This window comes from Zootermopsis nevadensis, unplaced genomic scaffold (genome assembly GCF_977971745.1).
Source record: "Zootermopsis nevadensis isolate Lab colony 2312 unplaced genomic scaffold, Znev_1.0 Znev_ptg000016l, whole genome shotgun sequence".
Classification (NCBI taxonomy): Eukaryota; Metazoa; Arthropoda; class Insecta; order Blattodea; family Termopsidae; genus Zootermopsis; species Zootermopsis nevadensis.
The window spans coordinates 8,540,978-8,563,741 of NW_028259148.1; the positions used below are offsets into that span (position 1 = coordinate 8,540,978).

At 38.7% G+C, this 22,764-nt stretch overlaps 1 protein-coding gene and 1 long non-coding RNA gene across 12 annotated transcripts in view; both read right to left on the bottom strand.

Annotated features, from left to right (window-relative positions):
* unc-5 (netrin receptor unc-5) overlaps positions 1-22,764 on the bottom strand; it is a 530,640-nt gene that overhangs the window by 177,255 nt on the left and 330,621 nt on the right. For all 11 annotated transcript variants that reach the window (XM_087349613.1, XM_087349610.1, XM_087349612.1 and 8 more), the window contains 2 exons: positions 22,430-22,696; positions 5,881-6,282 (listed from right to left, as the gene is read on the bottom strand). In XM_087349613.1, the coding sequence (XP_087205739.1) occupies positions 5,881-6,282; positions 22,430-22,517 (490 nt within the window). In that variant the 5' untranslated portion in view covers positions 22,518-22,696. The remainder of the gene's footprint in view (positions 1-5,880; positions 6,283-22,429; positions 22,697-22,764) is intronic.
* Positions 10,496-11,915, bottom strand: LOC147873729 (uncharacterized). The gene is made up of 2 exons (XR_015535311.1): positions 10,754-11,915; positions 10,496-10,596 (listed from the first exon to the last, which is right to left on the bottom strand). It is a non-coding gene; the product is annotated as an uncharacterized LOC147873729 (long non-coding RNA).

A 22,764-nucleotide genomic window follows, 5' to 3' on the forward strand; every position in this document is an offset into this window, starting at 1 on the left:
TCATAATTGAAACCCTTCTCCCTCGTATTATCAAACTGAATTACAATGTCAAAAAGGATTTTAAATTTTAATTTTACTCTAAACGGTAAAAGTAAAGTTACTTTAACCAGTTGAGATTTGTAATGGTGAAGAGTTGTGTTTTCTTTGCGGTACAGATTGAATTCTTACGAACTTGTTGGCTTATCTGAATTGGCCAGTGGAGGCAACTTATAAAGAAAACAATGAAAATTCGAGTACCAGAACGGTGGGGGAGGGGAGTGTCTTGACTAGCTGAGAGAGACGTACATTCCACATGGAGTCTGTTCAACATAAGGGTCATGAGAGGTCATGACAAATGAAAGGAGACTGCAGTATAATATGACACATTCGAGTAAAATATCCCAACTTAACAGAAGTGCGCACATTCCCATTCCCAATTTTCATGGTTGGTAACAATGCAGTCTGATACTCTAAATTCCTTAAAAACATTCAGTGCTCGTAAATTGCATCCAGTTTCATCAAACTCAAGTCATTAATTATTACTCAGACCATCATAAGACCATTTTTACGCAAAGCAAACATCTCTGCATTGCAAATAAATTCAGAATGATAAAAAGCGAATCGTTCAAATGGCTGTGAGCTTAAATACCCGAACTTTTAATTTGGTTCGGATAAAATATGAATTCGTATAGAATGAATACTGTTGGTGATAGAACTTGAGAAAAACCAGTTAAATTCTTGATACAGTGGCAAAATTCTCTGCCAGTTAACATACTGCTTACTGGACAGAATAGAGACTCCATTGCACAGGCGCAGTGCAAACACACACACGCAAGATGCACCAAGGTGGGAACTTTACATCCAGAATGTACAGGGGGGGAAGACCTCAAGGAAAAACTTCCTTCTCGCGCCCCACCCCCATTTCTACCAATTTCGTAAGTGGTTGAAGGGACTGGTTAGTAAGAGGCCAAATGAGGGCAAAATATAAGTAAATGGACTCGAGACATAGATCTATAAAATGTGTAGATCTCCTGGCGTCAGATAGGACCAGTTGAAAATATTACGTACACTGCCAAATACATCTACTGTGCTCCTTTGCCTCAGTTTCCTCACTCTGTTGAAGAGACACAAACACTTCTTGTGTCGAAGTACTTGTCTTACTCCGTACTGCCCTGTCAGGACACACATCACTAAATGGTTGAGGAACAGCGTAGTTTTGTTCGTGAATCAACACGTCCTGCTACTGAATACACTTTGTTCGTTACTGCACGGCTTCTGCGGAACTCCGAGGATCAGCGGCCTAGCAACAAGGGTGATCTTGAATCGACTGTCACGGCGGAGATTGGGAGGTCTATTACACGGGGGTTAATCTTCTTTTGTTTTCATTCATGTACCGTAGTACGTGACTGTAGTTGGGTTATATTTTAAACGGTACATCCTGTATTATTCATTAGCAGATCTTGGTAGCCCCCCCCCCCCCCCCCAAAGATCTTCCTGAACGTTTCAAGGAAAACAAGCGCCATAATTTCTTCCAAAAAGTTCTTGTTTCTTATTGTCAGTCCGAACTCTTTCAACTTTGCTACATTTAAAAAGTTTTTAACAGCAGATTCTGTGCGGAAATAAACTTTGTCTTGATATTCCTTAATTATTTCAAGCAAAACGTAATCAATCCCGGAACTTAATACTGAAACACCGGTCATCCATTAATGACAAGCAGCAATTCAATCAATCAATCAATCAATAAATAGGCCAGTTCTTCAAAGCAGCCCTTTCAGGTCTACCATAACAATTTCGATCCCAATTATATCGAACTTATCGATTGGTTACTGGTTATTTCGCTTCTCGTTCGTTGTCGAAACTGTCTTCTTTATATTGTATATTGGCACAACGGATTTTATATAAATACAATTAATACCACTTTTATAATTTTAGTCAACGACTTGGGAATATGAGGTTTATTTATTATTTGTTATAGACGAGTTTTGTGGCCGAGTTATCACCCGCGGATGACTTATGTTGTCTGCAGGTCTTATAACGAGTAATTCAATGCTGGAACCGTCTAGGTCTTAGGCTACCTAAACCAGGGGCCTAACAAATAGGTTTTCATAACTTCTTAAGTCTTTTTTACCTGACAAAGCAGAATAAAATTTTTGTAACGCTCCCCATTCTATGTTAAACAGGGCGTTCATTTAAAGTGGGATAATATGACTAACTGCCTTCAAAAACAACCGCGGTGTCTAATGCGCGCTGTTGTAATTTCCTTTACAGTAAAGCAGAATGAGTGTTAAAATCTCCGTCCTTTTTAACCCACTAAAATGTTCAGTGTTCTACAACATTTTACGCATCTTATATTTTAAAACCTTGCCGTGAAACGAGACCCATCCTCATATTCTATACAGAAATGAGCGAGTTTTCCAACCCCTCATGTAAACATATGCGAAGGACGGTCCTCCATTTTTTACAGCTGTGAGATACGATCCTCACACCTTTTACCCATCTTAGAGGGTGAGGCTATTTGTTTACCTGAACCATTTTTTCATCTGACCACAATACAGAAGAAAAAAAACATTCCGAAACCCTTTTAAGCCCTCTACACAAAGAAATGGTCCTGTGACGAAAGTAAATTGATCAGAATCCTTTGTAATACAAACATATCTCATCCTCTAGTTTCCCGCTAACAAAGACGGGAACAAAAGGCTTCTGTAATATGCAGAAAAAACACATCTACAATTTGTTGCTACATGAGAGACGGAGCAGATTCCATTAGAAGATGATATTCGCCCAGCTTGTCAACAAATTAACCGTCCAATATTCATTACCGTGTTCACAAGAGGACTACCCTGGTTCTTTCTCAGACAGCTGGACTCGGTCCACACCTTCAAAACCTAGGTCTTCATTAGACTGCTCTTCCAGGAAACCTGATTTTCCGACAAATCTGTGCTTTCCCTTACACGTACGACACGCCTTCCATGTTGAGGATACTAACCTCTTTCACGTATGTTCATTCTAATTATATTTGGCGAAGATAAATAAGTGTAAAGTACCTCAAATTTTTTTATAATTTCTAATCTTACATCCTATCTATCGGCATAGCTAATCTCCTCAAACACCTTCAAAGTATGTTATTTCTCGTGGTGAGGGACCAAATCCCAATTAAATAGCCTAAAAACGAATGGCTAACATAATTTATTATTTTACTTTGATTTTTCAGTTTGAGATTTGACATTTCTGTTTGAGACGTGAGAGTCTAACGGCGGTAAAAATATCGATCGTGTCCTCCGGTTTGTGATGATGCCACGTGGCCTGTAGGTTCATACCCTAAAAATGTTACGTTACTCGGAACGTTTCACAGCTCCTACACCACGCAGAACACCAGGGTCATATTTCCTTGAAATCCATTTTAGGTATTATTCACGCTGTAGCGTGGGCGAATAACCCCTTAAGGGCCCTACCATATCTGTCTGTCTAACTGTCGCGTCTTTACTGGAAGGTACGGAACCCAGAGGAGCAGTGGCAGTGTTGGTACACACTGCTACAAAAAGGAAACCGATGCCACTGTTATAAAACAACATTGCAACAATGACCTTGGATATAATTGTTGTCTTATTTATTCCTTTCGAGTAAGAGTGATCTAAGCCCACAGTTCCTTCAATCAACGAAACAACCTGCTGACGTCACCATCCGTGTTGTGGCATTTTTGGAATTTCAGTGCACTAAAAGGAGTAAACCTTTGTACTCCTCCCACCAGAATCTCGGTCTTTTAAGTGCACATATCCGTATACAGTTACTTTTCTCCCGCAGTTTACATGCCCAACCAATCATAACCTCATTAATGTAACCAAAAAGTAGTTTAAGACCTAAACAAAATTAATTTACAGGCCTAATTCATGTGTCAATCTTGTTATGTAAGACAAATAATATATTTTAATTTTGTTTTACATCGCCAGTTCATATGACCCAACAATTTTACTGCTCATCCGTCTTGCAGTAGAAAACAGTTCGCGGTGTGGGCATTGCACCGAAGACTCCTGTAGAACAGAATTTACTAGCTCGACTGCCATAATCAATCGACAACCTCCGATCTGGGACGTCGGGCCCTTGACTTCAAATCTCGTATTTCATAATAAGCTGAACAACGAAGTAACAAGATGCTAGGCGTTAAACAGAACTTTAGGGTTTGGGGGGGGGGTTCCCCCGTAAAACACATATGCACGCCCCTTCATCCCATCCGGAGCAAGGGTCTCATGATATAATGCCCTGCTCCAGTAACGACGGGAGACTTTGCTTCACTCATACGATTTATCACAGTTTCCTACCCCTGAAATGGTGGACGTGAACCCCCTCGATATACTTAAAATAAACCATCCCTCGTACCAAAGAATCCACCCACATGTTAATATCATAAATAAGGGAAGAGACGTTATACCTGTCACAGGGTTAAATATGAAATACGGCAATAATATTGTGAAATTTTAAACGCAAACTTTAAATCGGAGACCAGAGACATAAATTCTTATGGGCTGCAAATACATACACTACATCAGTGACGCACTATTTCTGTACGCCTACTAATGTCAAAAAAGCCGATCCTCAGATGTTCACATGGGCCAGTTAATAAGAGGTTATATTAAGACGAATCTAAAAAGGTTTCTGTATCAATTTCACTGGGATTCACCTCATTTATTTAGTAAAATCACCTCTTATGTCTGAAATATAGGCCTTGCAATAGGATAAATAATTAATCGGTAAACTAATTTAGTTCCAATCAGGGACGTAAGCGGCGCTGTTTACATACTGCGTTAGACGGTTTGATCGTATGTTTTTAATCATCAGATACACTGCACATTTTGATGCATATAGGAACAAATATAAAAAATGTGTAAGATCACTTACTTTTTAAAATACTTATGTAGAGGAATTGGTAGAAAACAGATAATTAGAATATATATATATATATATATATATATATATATATATATATCTCATCACTAGACGATAGGTAACTCGACGCCAATATAATTTCAGTTATTCCTTTATATGTTTTCTTAGAATCATTCTCTTTCCATCAAAACATTTTCATCGAAATTTGCACTCACATAATAAATGGGACCACAAATTTATACGAATTTTTTGACTTGACTTTAGGAGGTGGACAAGATCCTTGTATTTACTGCGTGTAATTAAAAATCGTCCTGCACAAGGCAGCAAAAACTGTCGAATTTTATTCCGTGTAAATGCAGCTAATCGACCTAAAAATCTTCTATGAATTTTGAGATGACAGTCTTCTGAATTTTTGCGCCGTATTGTTCCGTAGAAGTGTACCGACGTTTCAGAGGTATTTGCTGCCTCCATCATCAGGGCGATGAGGCAGCAAGTACCTCTAAACAGTCGGTACACTTCTACAGGACTGCACTGCATTCCGTCGCAGAGAATTTTGGATTGTAAATATAAAACTGTACGATAGTAAAATAGATTATTTTTCTACTTTATTACCATAACTTGAAAACCTCTACAGTCAGGAGTGTGAAAAAATTCAGGACGAGTCCATAAATGTGTCTGAGAATTTCATGTCCGACTGTTTTCTGTGTCAATAATAACAAACATGGCCGTGGGAACATATACTGATCCACTTCAAACTCCAGGAAACAAAGCGTAAACCTTTTAAGCCAGCATATTATCTAAATAAGACTTAACAACTCAGTTCCTACCTCAATGCGTCTCACTACAGCGATTAACTGGGTAACACTTCGCGGAAATGACTGCTGTTTACTTCGAGAATCATACAAAACACACAAACACACTCTGTCGATAAGATACACAGTTACTAAATGTTAACGCTGGTGGTAAATATAATCACCACATTCGGCTCAGACTAACCAAACTGAAATCGTGTGTACTTACATGCAACGTCCACGGCTGCGGGCTGGCTGCGAATCTGCCCTCTGCTGGACCACGCGATGCACTCACACTTAAATTTATCTTTCCCAAAGTACTCCTCCACTTCATTGCGCGTGATGTTGATAGAAGCCTCCACGTTACGAACTCCAGTCTGAGGATCCACAAAGTCTTGCTGCATAGGTGACGAATTCGCTAAAGACGAATGTTGTTTCCGGGCGCCATTGCACCGGAAGTAGACCTGCAGCGCATGCGCGGCTCGACATTGCAGCGAGGCCGGCTTGTTTTTGATAACGTACGAGTCTGTCGGCTCTTCGAGAAATACGGGGAGAGGAACGGACTGGTGGAGATCCCCGTCAGAAGACGACAGAGTAGGCGAATGTAGAGTGTCTTCCAGCAGGTAGCCATCTGTGGGCAGGAAAACAGACTACAGTAAAATCTCGCGAATAAAAAGAGGAACGACAAGAAATGTAATCACCGATGGTTCAACGTACGTAACTTGCAGATCACACTTAAAAGACATTCATATATTTTAATAAACGCTAACTAACGTTTGTTACTTATTTGTGGTTTATTTAACGACGCTGTCAATTGTAAAACAACGTTCGCGTAGGTAATAGTTCTAGCGTTCGCTCTGTTACTGCCTATAGATTTTCCAAATCTTGAACACTCTTCAAACAGCGCAGACCTTCAGACAGCTGTTTGTTCCGTTGAAGCAGAGTTCTGACTTTTCTGAACGGACTTCTGACTGGGCGGGTGTCTGGCGCCTGGCTTCAATGCGTCATCATGGGGATTCCCAAGTCGGCGGGGAAGTGTCTCTGGCTTGGTGTCCAATTACGCAAGGAGAAACGCGCATTGGTGTGCAGTTATCCGATTTTAACCAAACTTGGAATGCGTCGTAAAGACTTATGTTAATTCTCCAGGCCAAGTTTCATTAAAATCCGGTAAGCTGTTCTCTAATTATTGTACGAGACAGGCGGTCAGAAAGACAGACATAGAGATGCTGGTAGAGGTTAAACAAAGACAGAAAATGTTGAAGAAAAACCTGAAAGAAAGGGTAAACAAAGAGAGGGAGAGAGACAGAGAGAGCGAGAGAGGAACAGAACAGGTTCAGCCGATAATGTAGACTGGAAGCAGAGTTCTCAAAGCTGGATGACGTAAGAATACATGCAACTTCCACGTGTTTTGTTCTGACTGACAGTAAAAATAATTGGTACGATGTAAAAGAAAACTACACAAAAGAGAAAAATAAATGCATGAGAATATAAACGCACGACAGGATCAAGAATATGGAAGCCTGGCAACCTGTTGAGCTTGTCCGTCAAACAATGCAACATCATATTGCGTGCCGGGAATGCAGACAAGTCACGAAATTGCGATCAAAGCATTTGCGTGACTTGGAACCATTACGCTACTAGAAACGACTCCAATTGTAACCGCGCGTGACAGATCGTGTCAGCGGACATTGTCAACACAAATTTGTTATCGGAGATACGTAACTGCTAAGAAAGACGAACACGAAATTAATTTTAACACTCTGAAGAAGGCAGAGGGAGAAGCGTAGCGCTACCGAGAGACCCTAAAATTTTAAGGGATAACTATAATATATTTTTTTTTGGATCTGAGGTTTCCACGACGCAACAACCCGGATGACAGCCATCTTCGTAAGACATTTTATGGATCTTAATGTTCCCAGGTAATTCTAGTTCGTCCTTCTGGTACAGGCAGGTTATAGAGAAGTAACAGCATTTTGAACTGTTCATATTTGTTCTTAGGCAGCAGTAGGCACGTCAAATCATCACTGTTATTAGCAGTAGTAATACAGATGACTCGTTGTAGGAGCGTGTCGCGTTCTTTGATAGTATAAACTTCAGTCTCTGCCTTAAGATAACAACGCGTATCTCCATTAAAGAGACGAGTTGGTTGATGCTCTTTAAGACAAATATAAGCTGTTTACTACGAAAGTAGCATGAACACCTAAATACATTCTGCGGGGAAAATGCATGGAGTTACAGGCCTGTAATTTTCATTCTTCTTTTTAGAGTTAAAAGCACAACAACCTGACCGTCAGTGCATCGTGGATTTATTTAGACAATTATATTTTTGTATATTTAATATTTTACGTACATTAAAGTTTATGCCACACTACTTACATATCCCAGGTTTAAAACACTGTCCGTCACATCGGTAATTCTATAAGTAGACGGACGGACGGACAGAGTAAAGCTTTGGGAACAATTATCTCCGAAACTGATTCATCTTCATTATCTATATAATCTGTCACTCAGACCTTATATAGACAACTAAAGATACAGTCTTACAAGGACACGTTTCACGTCGTATCAACACGTTCTTACCTAACGGCAGACTTGTTTACACACACAATGAAAAAATCATGTGTCCCCCCATAAACGGGACGATAGTAGAGAACCACGCGTTTGGTTAAAGAACGTAACCAGCCAGTGTCGTTAAAGAAGACACACATTATATTTGACTAAGAACTTGTTTGAAATATTTATTTATATGTAGTCGAGAATTGGATATAAGACATAAAGTAAGTTTGAAGAGTAACTTTCAAGTCAAATACAAATTTTCTGATGTCTAGTTACGTATATTTCATACTAGCAGAATTATATAAATATGGAACAGCCAACAAACAGAATAAGAACAAAAATCAAGGCACTTCTACTTGAACCAGGAAGTTGTAGACCGGGTGTGTGGAAAAAAAACTTAGATAATATTAAAATTATTGTCTTGGGCTTCGTCCATCGTCTAAATCAGTGGTATTTAACCTGGGGTACGCGCACCCCTGGGGGTAGGCGAAGACATCTTATGGGGTACGTTAAATTTAAAAAAATATTATTTTATAAGCACTGAATAATCAGTAATGTAATTTATTTAATTTATTTTAGATTTAAATTATATACTATGTATAACTTGAATTATACACCAACAACTTTGTGGGTACAAAGTTGAAGAGAAATTATATCTGGGGGTACGCGAACGAAAAGGTTGAATACCACTGGTCTAAATTATAACATTATAAAACTACATTTCTGAAACTAAATTCTGCTTTCGTGTTCAGGCAAAAGGGTGTTAAGTTTGCAAAAAGCACGGGATCCGTTTTCGAAACGTCGTGGGCATTTTTAACCTTGGACGATGGACAGAGTCCAAAAAACCAATAAACCCGACTACAACACACCATCGTAAGAACCCTACAGAATCCATCTTCAGTGGCTGTCTTGTAAACATGGTAATGAACGACTTCGGAATTCCAAGTCTACCGTCCTTGGTGCTTAATTAATTAGAGTTGCTGGCCTTGAGATGCCGGCTTACTAAGGCAGCGTCACAAACGCGCAGCTTAGCAAAGAACTCACGCAGAAAGCCGTGGACGAGGCGAAGCGGAGATGTCGAGAGGTATTTATCTCAATACAAACTACTAGAACCTAAATAAACACACGCTGGAACATTTAATCAGAACCTGTGTTTTAGAACATCTGAGAAATATCTCTAATATTGCGCATTGAAGTCTCGTAGAAGTTCAGCGAAGTTTCAAAGGTATTTATTTCCTCCATCATCGAGGCAATGACCCGATGATAGCCGTAATAATGTAGGCAGTAGTACGCAACTCTGAAACGTCGGTCGGTCAAGTCTATAAGACTACGGGGCGCAGTATACCAGAAGGCCGTAATAATCTTATTTGCCACCGTGAGAACCTTAAGTAGCACTGTAAATTTTAACTGATCATTCCATCTCACCTTCTCATGAAATTCCAAATGCTATTCGCTTATCAGACATAATTTCCTCTTAATCTACTTCATTAAAACAGCCTTATCAGGTGGAACATCACCAAGTATTGTAAGATGTAAAAATCAATGAAAATGAGATGGGCGGAGCATGTAACACACATGGGGAAATGAGCACAATTCAAACAAAGTCATGGTCAGAAAGTTGAAGGGTCCCTTAAGAGACTTCGAATAATATTAAAACGAATCCTACGGAACGTAGCGGCCTACTGGTTAGTATTCTATCAAATTTGAGATGTCTCAGGTTCAAATCTCAGTCCGATAAACGCTTCCTTAATCTTCTTGTCATTCGACGTTATTCTGAGCTAAAATAAAAAAATTAATAAAAATAAAAATGTTCGAAAAGAAATATGGTGGGGAGCTGCTGATTGGATTCATACAGCTCAGGAAGCTGCCCGTGGTTCTTGTGAACACGAAGATTCCATAAACGGCGGGGAATTTTATTATGACTGTACGCGACTTTCCTCCTTTCAGCGACGAGGCAGCTACGAAGTTGAGTCATGCGTAAACGACATAAAACGATGACACGACCGTCAGCTGACCTCCGGACACTCGAGATGTCACTTAACTGTACCTGTATGTGCGTTCGTGCGCACGCGCGTGCTATTACTTCAACAGTTCTCCGTTTCAGACTTTGTACACAGAAACATGAGCAAAGTATGTACAATACTTTTATTTTCCGTCGTTTACACAAGCTTATTGTTAAAATCATATAAAATTTCACATAAAATTGTTACATTTTAAAATTGACGACATGTTTCGATATACAATCTTATCATCGTCAGGTCTATCAAAATTAAAATTAAAATCTGGTGTATCTGTTGCTCTGCTTATATTGCTTTTGTTTTTACTCGTTTTTATTACATCTCCAGGCTTCTTCGATTTTATTTTTGGAGACGCGCCTGGGTGCCTATATCTGCAAAATCAATTTTAATTTTCATATCGTGATAAGGCTACCGAAATAGGAAATGGAATAATATTACTCTAATTTATAATATTTTAAGGAATATTCAAATATATCGTATTACAAACAAAATAAATGTAATCACAAAATATAAAGTATTATAACATACCGGGTTGTGTATGAGGTGCGTGTCCGTTGTTATTGAATGGCAGACAGTAACTGAGTTGTGAGTATCGTGTATGGCTATATATATTGGGTGAAAGTTGTTTAGGGGGTTGGGTCAATGGACTGTAGAATGTTAAATATCGGATTGTTCGTGTAAATGTTACTGTCGTTTAATGCAAGGTTTTGTTTATGTGTTCTTTGTATATGATATTTCTCTATGGTGTCTCTATGTCGTTTGTTTTGTATTATTTTTATAATGTCCAATGTATGTTCTATTTTGTTGTATGAATGTCCTGTGTTTAATATATGCTTTGCATATGCTGAATGGTCTTTATTATGTTTTATTGCTGTAATATGTTCTTTATATCTTTGATTAAAGGTGCGTCCAGTTTGGCCTATATAGGTTAACGGGCAATCATTGCATTTTAACCTATATATGCCTGGTTTTTCGTATTGATTTGTTGTATCTATTTGTGGTTTTTGTTTCAAGATGTTTTTTATAGTGTTTTTTGTTCTAAATGCTATTTTTATGTTATTTGTTTTAAATGTTTTTGTTATATATTTGGTTTCTTTTCCTATATATGTGAATGTGGCCCATTTGTTTTGTTTATTTTCGTTTCCGTCTTCATTTATGTTGTTTATATTGTTTATTTTATTTTTGGGTTTTAATTCATAATTATTATATCCGTTTTCTATTAGAATTTGTTTTATTGTGTTACATTCAATTTGTTTGTTTACTGTGGTTATGGGATATGTATTTTTTCTGTTTATTAAGTAGTTAATAGCCATCTGTTTATGTTCATTCGGATGGCATGAAGAGGCATGTATTATGGTGCTTGTATTTGTGGGCTTTCTGTATATTTTGAATTCGAAGTTATTTTCGTTTCGTATTATAGTTAGATCTAAATAATTTAATTTGTTATTTTGTTCTTTTTCTAAAGTGAATTGTATATTTTGATTTATGTTGTTAAATTCATTTAAAACATTTTTTATGTCTGTATTTTTTCCATCAAAAATCATGAGTATATCGTCAACATATCTACTATAGTATTTAATTTGATATTTATTTAATATATTTACTATGTAATCATGTTCGAGATATTGTAAGAATATTTCAGATAATATGCTCGAGGTGGGAGCTCCCATAGGTAATCCTGTTTCTTGTTTCCAATATTTATTGTTGAATTGGAAATAATTTTGGTTAATAATAATGTTAGTTATATTTGTAATTTCATTTATTAGATCTGTATTTATATTCTGTCTATTTAGAATATCTCTTACAACATCTCGTAGCATGCTTGTTGGAATATTTGTATACATATTATTGATGTCAAAAGAACAAATTTGTATATTTTTATTATTATGAAAATTTAGTTGTTGGATTTCATTTATTAATTTTATAGAATTTGTTATATTAAAGGTATTTGGTAAATTACAATATTCTTTTAAAATGTTTTGCATTTTTATTGCTATTTTATATGCAGGGGCTGATGTCCAATTTATTAATGGTCTGATAGAGTATGGGTTCTTATGTAGTTTAATTTGTCCTGTGATGATTGGTGCGGTGGCGCTATGATTATAGTATTGTGTTTTGGGATGGTTAAAAATGTTATTACACTTTTGGGTTATTTTTTGTATTTCCTTTTGATATTTTAGTGTTGGGTTTTGTGTTAGTTGTGTGAATTCATTTTTGTTTATAAATTGAGTGATGTATTTTTGGTATTGTTCTATAGAGAGTATTATGATGGTTTTTCCTTTATCTGCTTGCTTGAGCAACAGATACACCAGATTTTAATTTTAATTTTGATAGACCTGACGATGATAAGATTGTATATCGAAACATGTCGTCAATTTTAAAATGTAACAATTTTATGTGAAATTTTATATGATTTTAACAATAAGCTTGTGTAAACGACGGAAAATAAAAGTATTGTATTGAAACACAAGCATGATGCAATTAAGATATAAAAAAGTATGTACATAGAAACAACGTGTATATAGTTTCTGTTACAGCCATGTTTGTTGAAAATAATATGCGAACATAATGATGAAGACCTGCTTCGCTCAATTGTTACTATTATATGCAACTCTACAGAATTTACGTTTCTAATTAATATTATTTTCAGTATCTGAAAACTTTGCATACCGTGTAGTGTATTAGTATCTGCTTTGCGTCATTAGAGATACCTTTGTTAGCCTTCTAAAAGATTCTATACAGCATAAAACAAAACATTTATTTACATTTATTTCTTTTAGACACACCATTTTTTATTTAACGTTATTTAAGCAGTAAACAACTGTCATAAGTCCCTACTACCAACCTAGACAAAAAGTAACCATGTTGCTGTAGACTTGCAATTACGTCTACATTGTATAGAAACGTTCTGCACACACTGTACATTATGTTCAAATGGGCTTTGACATCCTCCGTACGGCAATTACACAAAAACATGCCATACTTCTGAGGTATTACGGAGAAAAGGATTATGCAATTAAATCAACTTTATAAAATGAGAAAAATGCGTTGTGAAATCCTCCTTATAAAAAGGATGAAGTGAAAACCAATCTGCCACGAAAGTACGTAAGTCTTACCATTCAGTGACAAATAAATACCCACATTTCTGCATAGACTTCTACAGTTGTGTTTGTTCTGAAAAGTTAAGTGGAATGACTTCAAATTCACTTCTCGGCAACACAGCATATTTATAACCGTTAAAACTAAAATAACAGTAGACTACGAACATAAAAACAAAATACACACGGAATAAATCAGGGCCAACTAAGCAAAATAAAAACGCAAACGGACGAAACCTCCAAATTAAATATCTACAAGCATATTAGAATTAACAATACTTAAACAGAGAAGCTCTTGGTACCGTCAGATCTGCCCTCAACGAAAGCGTAAACCCTCACTACGCTTCTACTGTATTACAACCCGAAGTTCCTCCATGGCTAAAGACGTTAGTCTGCAAGGAATTTACTGGGTGGAATGCGTGTGGTTAAAGAGGAGACATCATCAACGTACACCGTGGATGGGTTCGTCCAAGAGGAGGAAGAGAGACCAAAGACGATGTTAGTGGAATAAGAGTACGCGGGGAGACTGTTTTAGGTGATTGTGGTGATTATTATGATTACGCTTGAGGCTGTCTGAGGCCGCACTCTATAATATTCCTCAACAACTAACACTGCTGTTACACTCCGCGGTGAAGAGCATCTCGTATGAACTATTTCAAGAGTTCTGCTACACGTTTCTATAGAATTAACCTCAAATTCTAAAGCACTAGTCCATACATATTTCATTAAACTGTTCATTATTTAATAACAGATCAATTCATTGGAAAATGAACTTTGTGAGTATACGCCATCTTGTAGTCTTATAGGAGAGTAGAGAGTAAGAGGTTTCACAGCATATGGATATCATGCGAGGGGAAACAAGAAAAGTATAAAAAATTATAGTGTCCAAGAAGGCTATCACAGTTTCAGAAGATAATTATAAAACTGATCACATGACCTAGTCCATAGAGGCTAAAAGAAAAAGGGTGGTAGAGGTCACGCGAGTAGTCGTGGCACCTAAATGTCGAGAGAGGGGAGTTCAGTAGTAGTGGGGGTCGCACAGCCTCAGCTGCGGTGACGCACCGAACTAAACACAGCTAGAGCTACGAACCAACTGAAGCTGACACCCCTCTAGCGCGTGCTTCGGACGGGTCCATCTCATACGACCAAAATCAGTCCTTCGCGCCGATAGCTTGTATTCTTGCGTTGTCACTTTGTTTTCTCTTTCTGTCACTAGATGTGGATCACAGGTGTTCATCCCCAAATTCCCATAATCTTTCTAGAATGAACAATTTCGTCAGTGAGATTTCGTCTGTCTGTCATTTACGTCAGGTACTAAAATACACGTTCGTCGGTACCATCTGCGCTCGCAGAAGGCACAGAGTCGTATAAATGTGTAAAACTGTTTGGTGGAAATGAATGTCATGTTACAGGATTTAATAAAAATAAAAAATGACATATGGAGCATCAGAATTGTTACAATTCAAAACATATTTACGATAATTATCTAAAATGTTACTAGCTTTAAGTTGCGGATTGTCACACGCAGGTATGCTTCTGGTAACTAACTCCACGAAACACAGGCCCTTTCGAGAACTTAACAATACCATCATCAAGTCAAGAAGTTCCGCGCTTTTTAAGAAAATCTGTAGTTCATTACTTTGTTCACAAGAGCCCGCCACCGGTCCCCATCTTGACCCAGATAAATCTTATCCAAGCACTCCCACACTCTTTACCTAATATCCATTCAAATATTACCCTCACATCTACGCCTAGGTCTTCCGGTCTTTTCAGTTTTTCCAAACAACGTGGTAATGTCTCTGGGTTCAGCAACAGGACAGGTACATGGCAGAAAGGAGGCACTGCTCTACGTATTCTAGGCATTATGAAAGAGGGAAAGTGGTCAGTTTCAATCTTCAGGGTCACTATTCACCAACCATGCACTACTGGAGGACAGCTGGCTCTATGTACACCATCGCCGGTATTCAGTGGCAAACATTCTTATCCCTTCTTCAGGAGCTAACAGAAAAGCAGCTAGCCAAGAAATTCCCTGCTCTTCATGAAACCTGATGGTATCATATTCAAAAGACCCCACCGTAGCCTTTACTGCACCAGATAAATCCAGTTCAAATTATCACACACTAAAGTTCAATATATAATTTAATATTACACTACCATCTACATTTAGGTCTCCCGAGTAGTCTCCTTCCTTCAAGCTTTCTGACAGATATTTCTCATCTGTCCGATTCATAATATGTGCCTGCTTATTTTTCCTCCTTCAGCCTGGATGTGTTAACAAACAGAGAATCATAACACCCCGATCGAGATTTGAACCTAATTAGCCTTCAGAAAGCAAGTAATATGTAGACGAGAATCAGAAATAAAACAATCAGAAACACAATATCCGAATTTACTGACTGAATAAATGCGTTAACCACGAAATATCTTTTGAACGAAATCATATGTACGATGGGACAAAATTATAACGAGATGAAACATTCTACAAGAAGCTCCGATTAAAAGATTGGCAGCCATGGCCTTCTCAGCTCAGTCGAGCCAGAGTCCCACTGCCATTATCGACACAATCGTCACCAACCTCAGCTGTGGCGGTTCCGACATGGACGTTGATGCCCCAAACAATTACATTTGTTCCTCTTCCTAACAATGTCTTCGTCTCTAGCTTCCACTGTAATCTGAGAATATTTTAAAAAGGCTAAGGTACCGAATGGATCTAATAAAATCTAAAAAGCAGTAATTTGTCAAACATTCCAGCTGTCATCTCGTTCCAATTTTCCGAGAATCCTAACTTGAGGATGCCTTCAGAAATCTCGCCATCAAGTTCCGAAAGTTGGTCATAGCGTCGAGTCACGTTGACTGATGACAAGTGATTCGGTCACATCCCTAGGGACTGCGAACAGGCAAGACACCTGAGCCTTATGACAGCATATTTCCTCATACCAGAGACGTAAACCTTCAAACCAGATTTGAGGAGTGACGAGGGAAAGTTTCCGAAGCTGATGTTTTAAGGACGACCCTTACCAGTTACCACACACCCTCTAAAACATCAATCATCCCTCTCTCTTTCTGCAAAGAACATGAAAAGGGCGGTTCTCCCCATTATGCCCCTATAGTTTTGGTACCTGCTAAACACATCTGTGTTCCTAGGAACTTAACAGCAGAGGGCCACAGGGGTTCTCAAACCGTGGGCAGAATTGGGCCCACAGTGTCTGCGTGGTTAACAATGTAACTAGACCCCATGAAGTAGATCCCGCTTTGTGAAGCTGACAGTCACTCATCAAAAAACTCATCTTTTATGACAGCGGAAGATTAATTATTTGTTGACAAACGCCCACCACTGGAAACTTTAATAGCCAGATGAACCCAATCCCACTATTAGTTAAAATATGCAGACAATGTAAATATGAATACCCCGCATATACGAGTCCAATATTCTACCACAGCCTAACGCGGCCTATGGCGTATCGTCCGTCATTGATTAACGCAACATAAAGAAGGGTAATACCACGTGATTTGTATAGACAGAAACCAAAGCTGTACAACGAAAATAACTGACGTTATCTTTAATTAATAATTTACAACTTGCGGGTTACACCTTTTCAGTCTAGTTTCGTTCAAGAATTTTGTTTTGAAAAGTTCACTATAATGGCAACACTGGCTGTCGGGTAAGTTTCGTTATATTTCAATGTTTAATCTTACTTCTTCAGTCTAAATATAGCTTGTGATGTTATCTGTGCAAAAAAACATCCGAACTTACTGCGTTCCCCGCAGCTGAATGATTGACAGAAGACGGCAGCAAGTCTTGAAAGAAATTTATAAAGTAAGAATGAAGTTCCTTCCATATGGGTGAATTTATATTATTGCGTGTTCCAACAGAGAATGAAAATTCAAAACTATGAAATTATAGAAAGTGAGCACCTAAACCCATTTTCCCATACGATCCTAAACACTGGCTCTATGTAAAACAATTAATTTCATAACCAACTCTTTGGGAACCTGTCAGTAGGGTACGTTCAACAATTCGAGAAGTTACGCTATTTTTCTCAAACCCAAGATTCATTACCGAGTTCATAACAGCTCCCCGCTGGACGATTTCCTAAACCAGATAAATTTAATTCACGCCCCATTTCGACGAGATTAATTTTAATATTATCCTCCCATCTACGCCTACGTATTTTATAATTTATTTTCTTACCGCTAGGGCCAGTACTGTCATCCTATTTTCTCTTAATTCCACCACAAAAATAAAGTGTGACTGAAGAAGCTCAAGGACTCGCAGGAGTGCACTACGGCGAAGAGAAAACCCCACTCTAAACCTTCCAGAAATTACCGACCACATTCGGCCACTTAAACAATTGATAAAGAACCCAAAGTATTCACTGGACAAATGTTTGAGGAAACTTCGTAGTTTCGATAAACTACACAGAAAAAATTCTATTCCAGTGAGGAATCGCATTCAAATCCTACAGCCTATATCTAGCCAGTTAACTGACTGCGTCTTCCGTACTATTTATAAACCATTCAAACCGCGTTACTACATTCTAGAAACTCATCATTACAATTACCATCACCAAAAAGATTCGCTACACCTACCATCAGCAAATCACAACCAAGAAACACCAACGCACGCAGAAGACGCATTACCAAAATCACAATAACAAACCAGAATCACCACTCTCACCATTACCGTAGGAGTGAGTGGGTCGTAATAGACAAATCTGGTCCGGAAAACCAGTCCAAAGACGCCACTTTCACTGTGCAGATCTGAGGACAACGATGATGTAGCGGGGTGGGCATAGGACACAGTGGCAGGTCTTTGTAGTTGAGGCGATAAATTTAACATTTGCTATTTTTGACTACAGCATCACGTGAACATCTCTGTAACGAGGACCACTTCCTGTACAGTTTTATTACAGATTTATTAGTAAACCTATTTCCACATTACTCAGTACACACAATCGCACTGTCCGATAAATGTACCATACGGTTCAATAGTCTGGTATTAAACAAAAACTCAATTGTAACTTCGTCAAAAGCCATGCAGATATGCTTCAAGCACTGCGCAGATAACAGAAAACACGTAGAAGCACTTGAAGACGTGTCCTCAACCTCAACTTCAAGTGCTTTTTCACAATTGTGCAAGCCCTTACACTAAAATACTTCAACTGCCAAGTGTGCATTTATTTGTATTACCGTACCCTTTTAGACACTACAAATTTGTGGGTGAAATTGTCGAGAGACATTTTCTGGAATTTCAAGTTCTCACGGCGGCGAATGTGAATTAGGAAGACTGTCTTCTGGGTTGTTGGGTCGTGTGATCTGTCAGACGTTCACCGAAGTTTCAGAGGTGCTTGCTGCCTCCATAATCAGGGCGATGATGTAGGCAGTAAGCACTGCTGTAACTTCGGTAAACTTCTAACAAACAACACAACATCCCAGAATAGAGTCATTTCAAGTAATACTTTGCCCATGTAAAAACACAAATTCCTTCCATAGAAACTATTCACTAAGACATTTCTGATAACTATTTGACAAACTGTGCTTTTAATATGTTCCTCAGTAATATTAACTGAAACAAGACCTAGAAAACTAACAGTTGAAACTGTCTGATAACAACTAAAAGTGTTATAGACAAACTATTCCCAAAAGTTGTGCTTCAAATTACACCCAAAAACCGTCCCTAAAAATTACAACTGAAAACATTATCTCAAACTATCCGACAGAAACTATGCGTGAAACCACTCGGATTCACCGCCGTGAAAACCTAAAAATCTAGCGGTTGTTATTTAACTTCGTAAGTACAATTTGCTGAACAACTATTCCAAGCTAGTGCAACAAGTGTATAACAGTAACTTCAGTCCCGTTAGGGAAGCAAATATAAGAGGTGCGATCGGAAAGTTTCCAGACTGTGTCACTAGAGGGCGAACCGGATGTAGTACGAGCTTCTGCCGCTAGGGGGTGCGGCCTACATTCATGGTGAATCAGTGTGCCAGCCGGCATCATCGAATTAGCATTTGTTTCTTAGTTACGGGCGTTTTGGTAGTGCATTACACCGACCCTCCTGCGATTTCGGAATGGCGTGTGCATCAAATTTTGCCAAAGACTCGCCAAACCGGCTACGGAAACCTATGAAATGCTAAAGCAAGCATTTGGGGAGTCCGCAATGGGTCGTGCACAAACTTTTGTGTGGCATTCACGTTTTAAAAATGGCCGAACCTCTGTCGATGATGACGAGCGTTCTGGACGACCATCTTCGAGCACAACGCCCGAAAATGTTACGAAGATTCGGCAGGCCATTCACGAAGATCGACGTCGTACCATCAACGACTTGTGCGACATTGTTGGGATAGGCTATGGGACCTGTCAGCTGATTCTAAAGGAAGAACTCCACATGCGACGCATCGCAGCCAAGTTTGTGCCAAGGCTGCTGTCTGAGGACCAGAAGCAGAATCGAATTCTCGTTTGTCAGGAGCTCAAAGATCTTGCCAGATCGCCGGATTTAGCTCCGTGTGACTTCTTCCTCTTCCCAAAGATGAAAATTCAGCTAAAGGGAAGGATATTTGAGACGATAGAAGAGATTCAGGCAGAATCGCAGATGGTGCTTGACAGGCTGACAAAGAAAGATTTCCAGGGATGCTTCCAGGCTTGGCAGCGGCGCTGGGATCGTTGTATTCACTCCCAGGGGAACTACTTCGAGGGTGATGGATGAATTTAATACCTGAGATAAGTGTACGGGTTTTTATACGCGCAGTCTTGAAACTTTCCGATCGCACCTCGTATTATGTGCGTGACATATTAACTTCGGTTTGTTATTTAAAATGTTTTCTGGACACGTATAGCATTCTTCTATATTTCCTTAACTCGTAAATACAAAACTGTGCATACACGACAAAACATGACTGCTTTCTGGGCTGTGGCGCTATGTAGCCTGGTAGATGTTTACAACTTTTCAGAGGTCCTTGCTGTCTCATCGCAGCAAGGACCTCTGAAACGTTGCGAAACGTGTACCAGACACGGCGCAACAAGCCAGAAGACAGAAAGCCATCTTCAGACCCACTGTCGTGAAAACCTCAAATCCTTCTATACCATTAGCGATGATAGCCACACTCAAGAGACATATTGTAGTGCGTGTAATCTATATAAAGGATGACTGGGGCATTATGTTTATCCTGTAGCGAGCTTCAATCATTTCAGTAAAACTGAAGTGGGTACAGTAAACGTCGCAGCGGCTCTAAACATAATCGTAAACTCAAGTCATTCTAACTAGGACTCTATGTGAGTACTAAGCAGGCTAGTTCTAGGTGATGAAATGAATGTTCCTTGATTAGTGGGGTCGTGTATTTGGCGGGAATATATAGTCAACATATTTTTTCGTTTAGGTTTTTGCTTTTAACTATTTCCGTAGAGCAGAGTCGTTCTTAAGGACCACATAACAGTTCAGCTAATCAAGAAGCACCTCGCATTTTACTATAATCAAAGTTTCATGATCCTGTTCACAATATTCTACAGCTTATCGTTTCCCTTCAGCCTGCTGAATCCACTCCACATCATCGCACCTGACTTCTTTAAAATACATTAAAATATTATCTTATTCGGGACGAATCCGTGCGTTCCGTCGGGGTTAAACGGTATGGAGATCAGAGTGGGAGAGGTAGCAGATAATGAAGAATATACTGTCAATACTCAAATATTATTTCCCAGCAGCAGTGATTTTTAACTAGCTGGCTCAATTCCTGTGCCGATAATGTCTTTGGTTTACCCATTACATGTGTATTTTTTATTCTTCCCGCAAGGTAGTGACGTAGGAGAAACGCACACTTTGATCCCGGTCACTGCGCACCCAGGTCTACCAAGAAATCCCTTCACTTCAGGTTTTCCGACTAACAATGTGTGTGCATAAACCGCTACATGCCACGCCCATTTCATTTTGCTTGATTTTATCAGTACAATAATATTTGGACTTGCATCCGCCTTCCTGCTAGTTCCTGTCTCGGTCCTAAATATTCCACAACTTTCATTATAATAGCACTGTTCCTTTTGTTATGTCATATGTATGCATCTGACATCGGCTTTCTAATGCGCCAAGTTTCCAGAAACCGAGTTTGGAGTCTGGGTCATTGTCACGAAGGAAGTTGCACGGGGCATACCTTCGAGACAGAAAGCATGCCCCATCTCTGTCTGCAGGTCACAAAAGTGCAAGGCAGAGTTGTCAAGTTGTCTGTGACGTCGGTAACGAGTAGACTGGCAAGGACACACAACAGTTGGTCCGAGAACCAGAGGAAATGTTCATCTGCCCTTAAAAAAAAAACTTCCGCCAAAAACAGCATCGCCAATGTTTGTCCTATTTAGGAGCCTTTGCGTACTCAATACCGCTGACACAAAATAAACACGACATACAACAAACCATGCTTCCAGACAGACAGACTTAGATGTTCTTCGTTTTAGAAAAGTTTACATATGTTTCAAAGGGAAAGGTCTCTGAACATTCGAGATATTACTGCAGAATTAATCCAAATGATAAACCAGAAAATCAAACTACATTTTCGCACTACTCTGTTTGCGAACAGTACATGTTTCAATGCTTCATTTTTATTCCCCTCCTTTCAACAATTTTATTCATATTTTGCCGACGACATAGTTTAAATAATTTCTTGCTGCGACATAAAATATTTCTTCGCAGATAAAATCTGGGAATAATCGGTACGGAACTAAATCACATGGGCAGAAAAAAGTAAAATATCGCTGTTCCAAGGAAGAAATATTAGTTGGATGAAGCTGGCCGAGGATCGTGTGAAACGAGATTTTGATGCCAAAGGTGATGGACATTGTGGTTTTACCGCCACACTGTGTTCTTCGGTTACATTACATACAGTGCTTAAAACTGTCAAAACACTTTCGAGTCCCATGAATTTCCTTATTGGTTTATGGAGAATGTGGTAATATTTGGAATTATAATTACGACTTACAAGCAAAATAAATGTAATCGTGACACTTAAGCAGTATAGATGTTAAAGTTTTTGATATACATTATCAAATTTTGAATAGCTGAAAAACTTTTTCAAAGATTCTACTTCTACAAAGCACTACGGAATCATTTAGAACAACTTACCTTCCAAAGCTGCGTATGGTGTTACGGCGAGAATTATGAGCACTTTTACCGCATAGCACGCACATGATCTAGGTGGTAGTGCAGCCATCTTGATAAATTTACCCCGAGACACAAGCCAGAATCGCCACTACTTGAAATGATACTACGTGTGTTCTGTATGCATTTGCACAGTGTGTACACCAGCGTTTTACTTGTAAACCACAATTCACCTCAGCCGAAACATTAACATGCCCAAGTCTTCTTCATGGCAAGAAGTAGTACAGCCATCTGAAAATAAAAGAAAAGTCAGTTACTGTAATGATTAGATACATCTGTATGTTAATTTCTAAACTTGC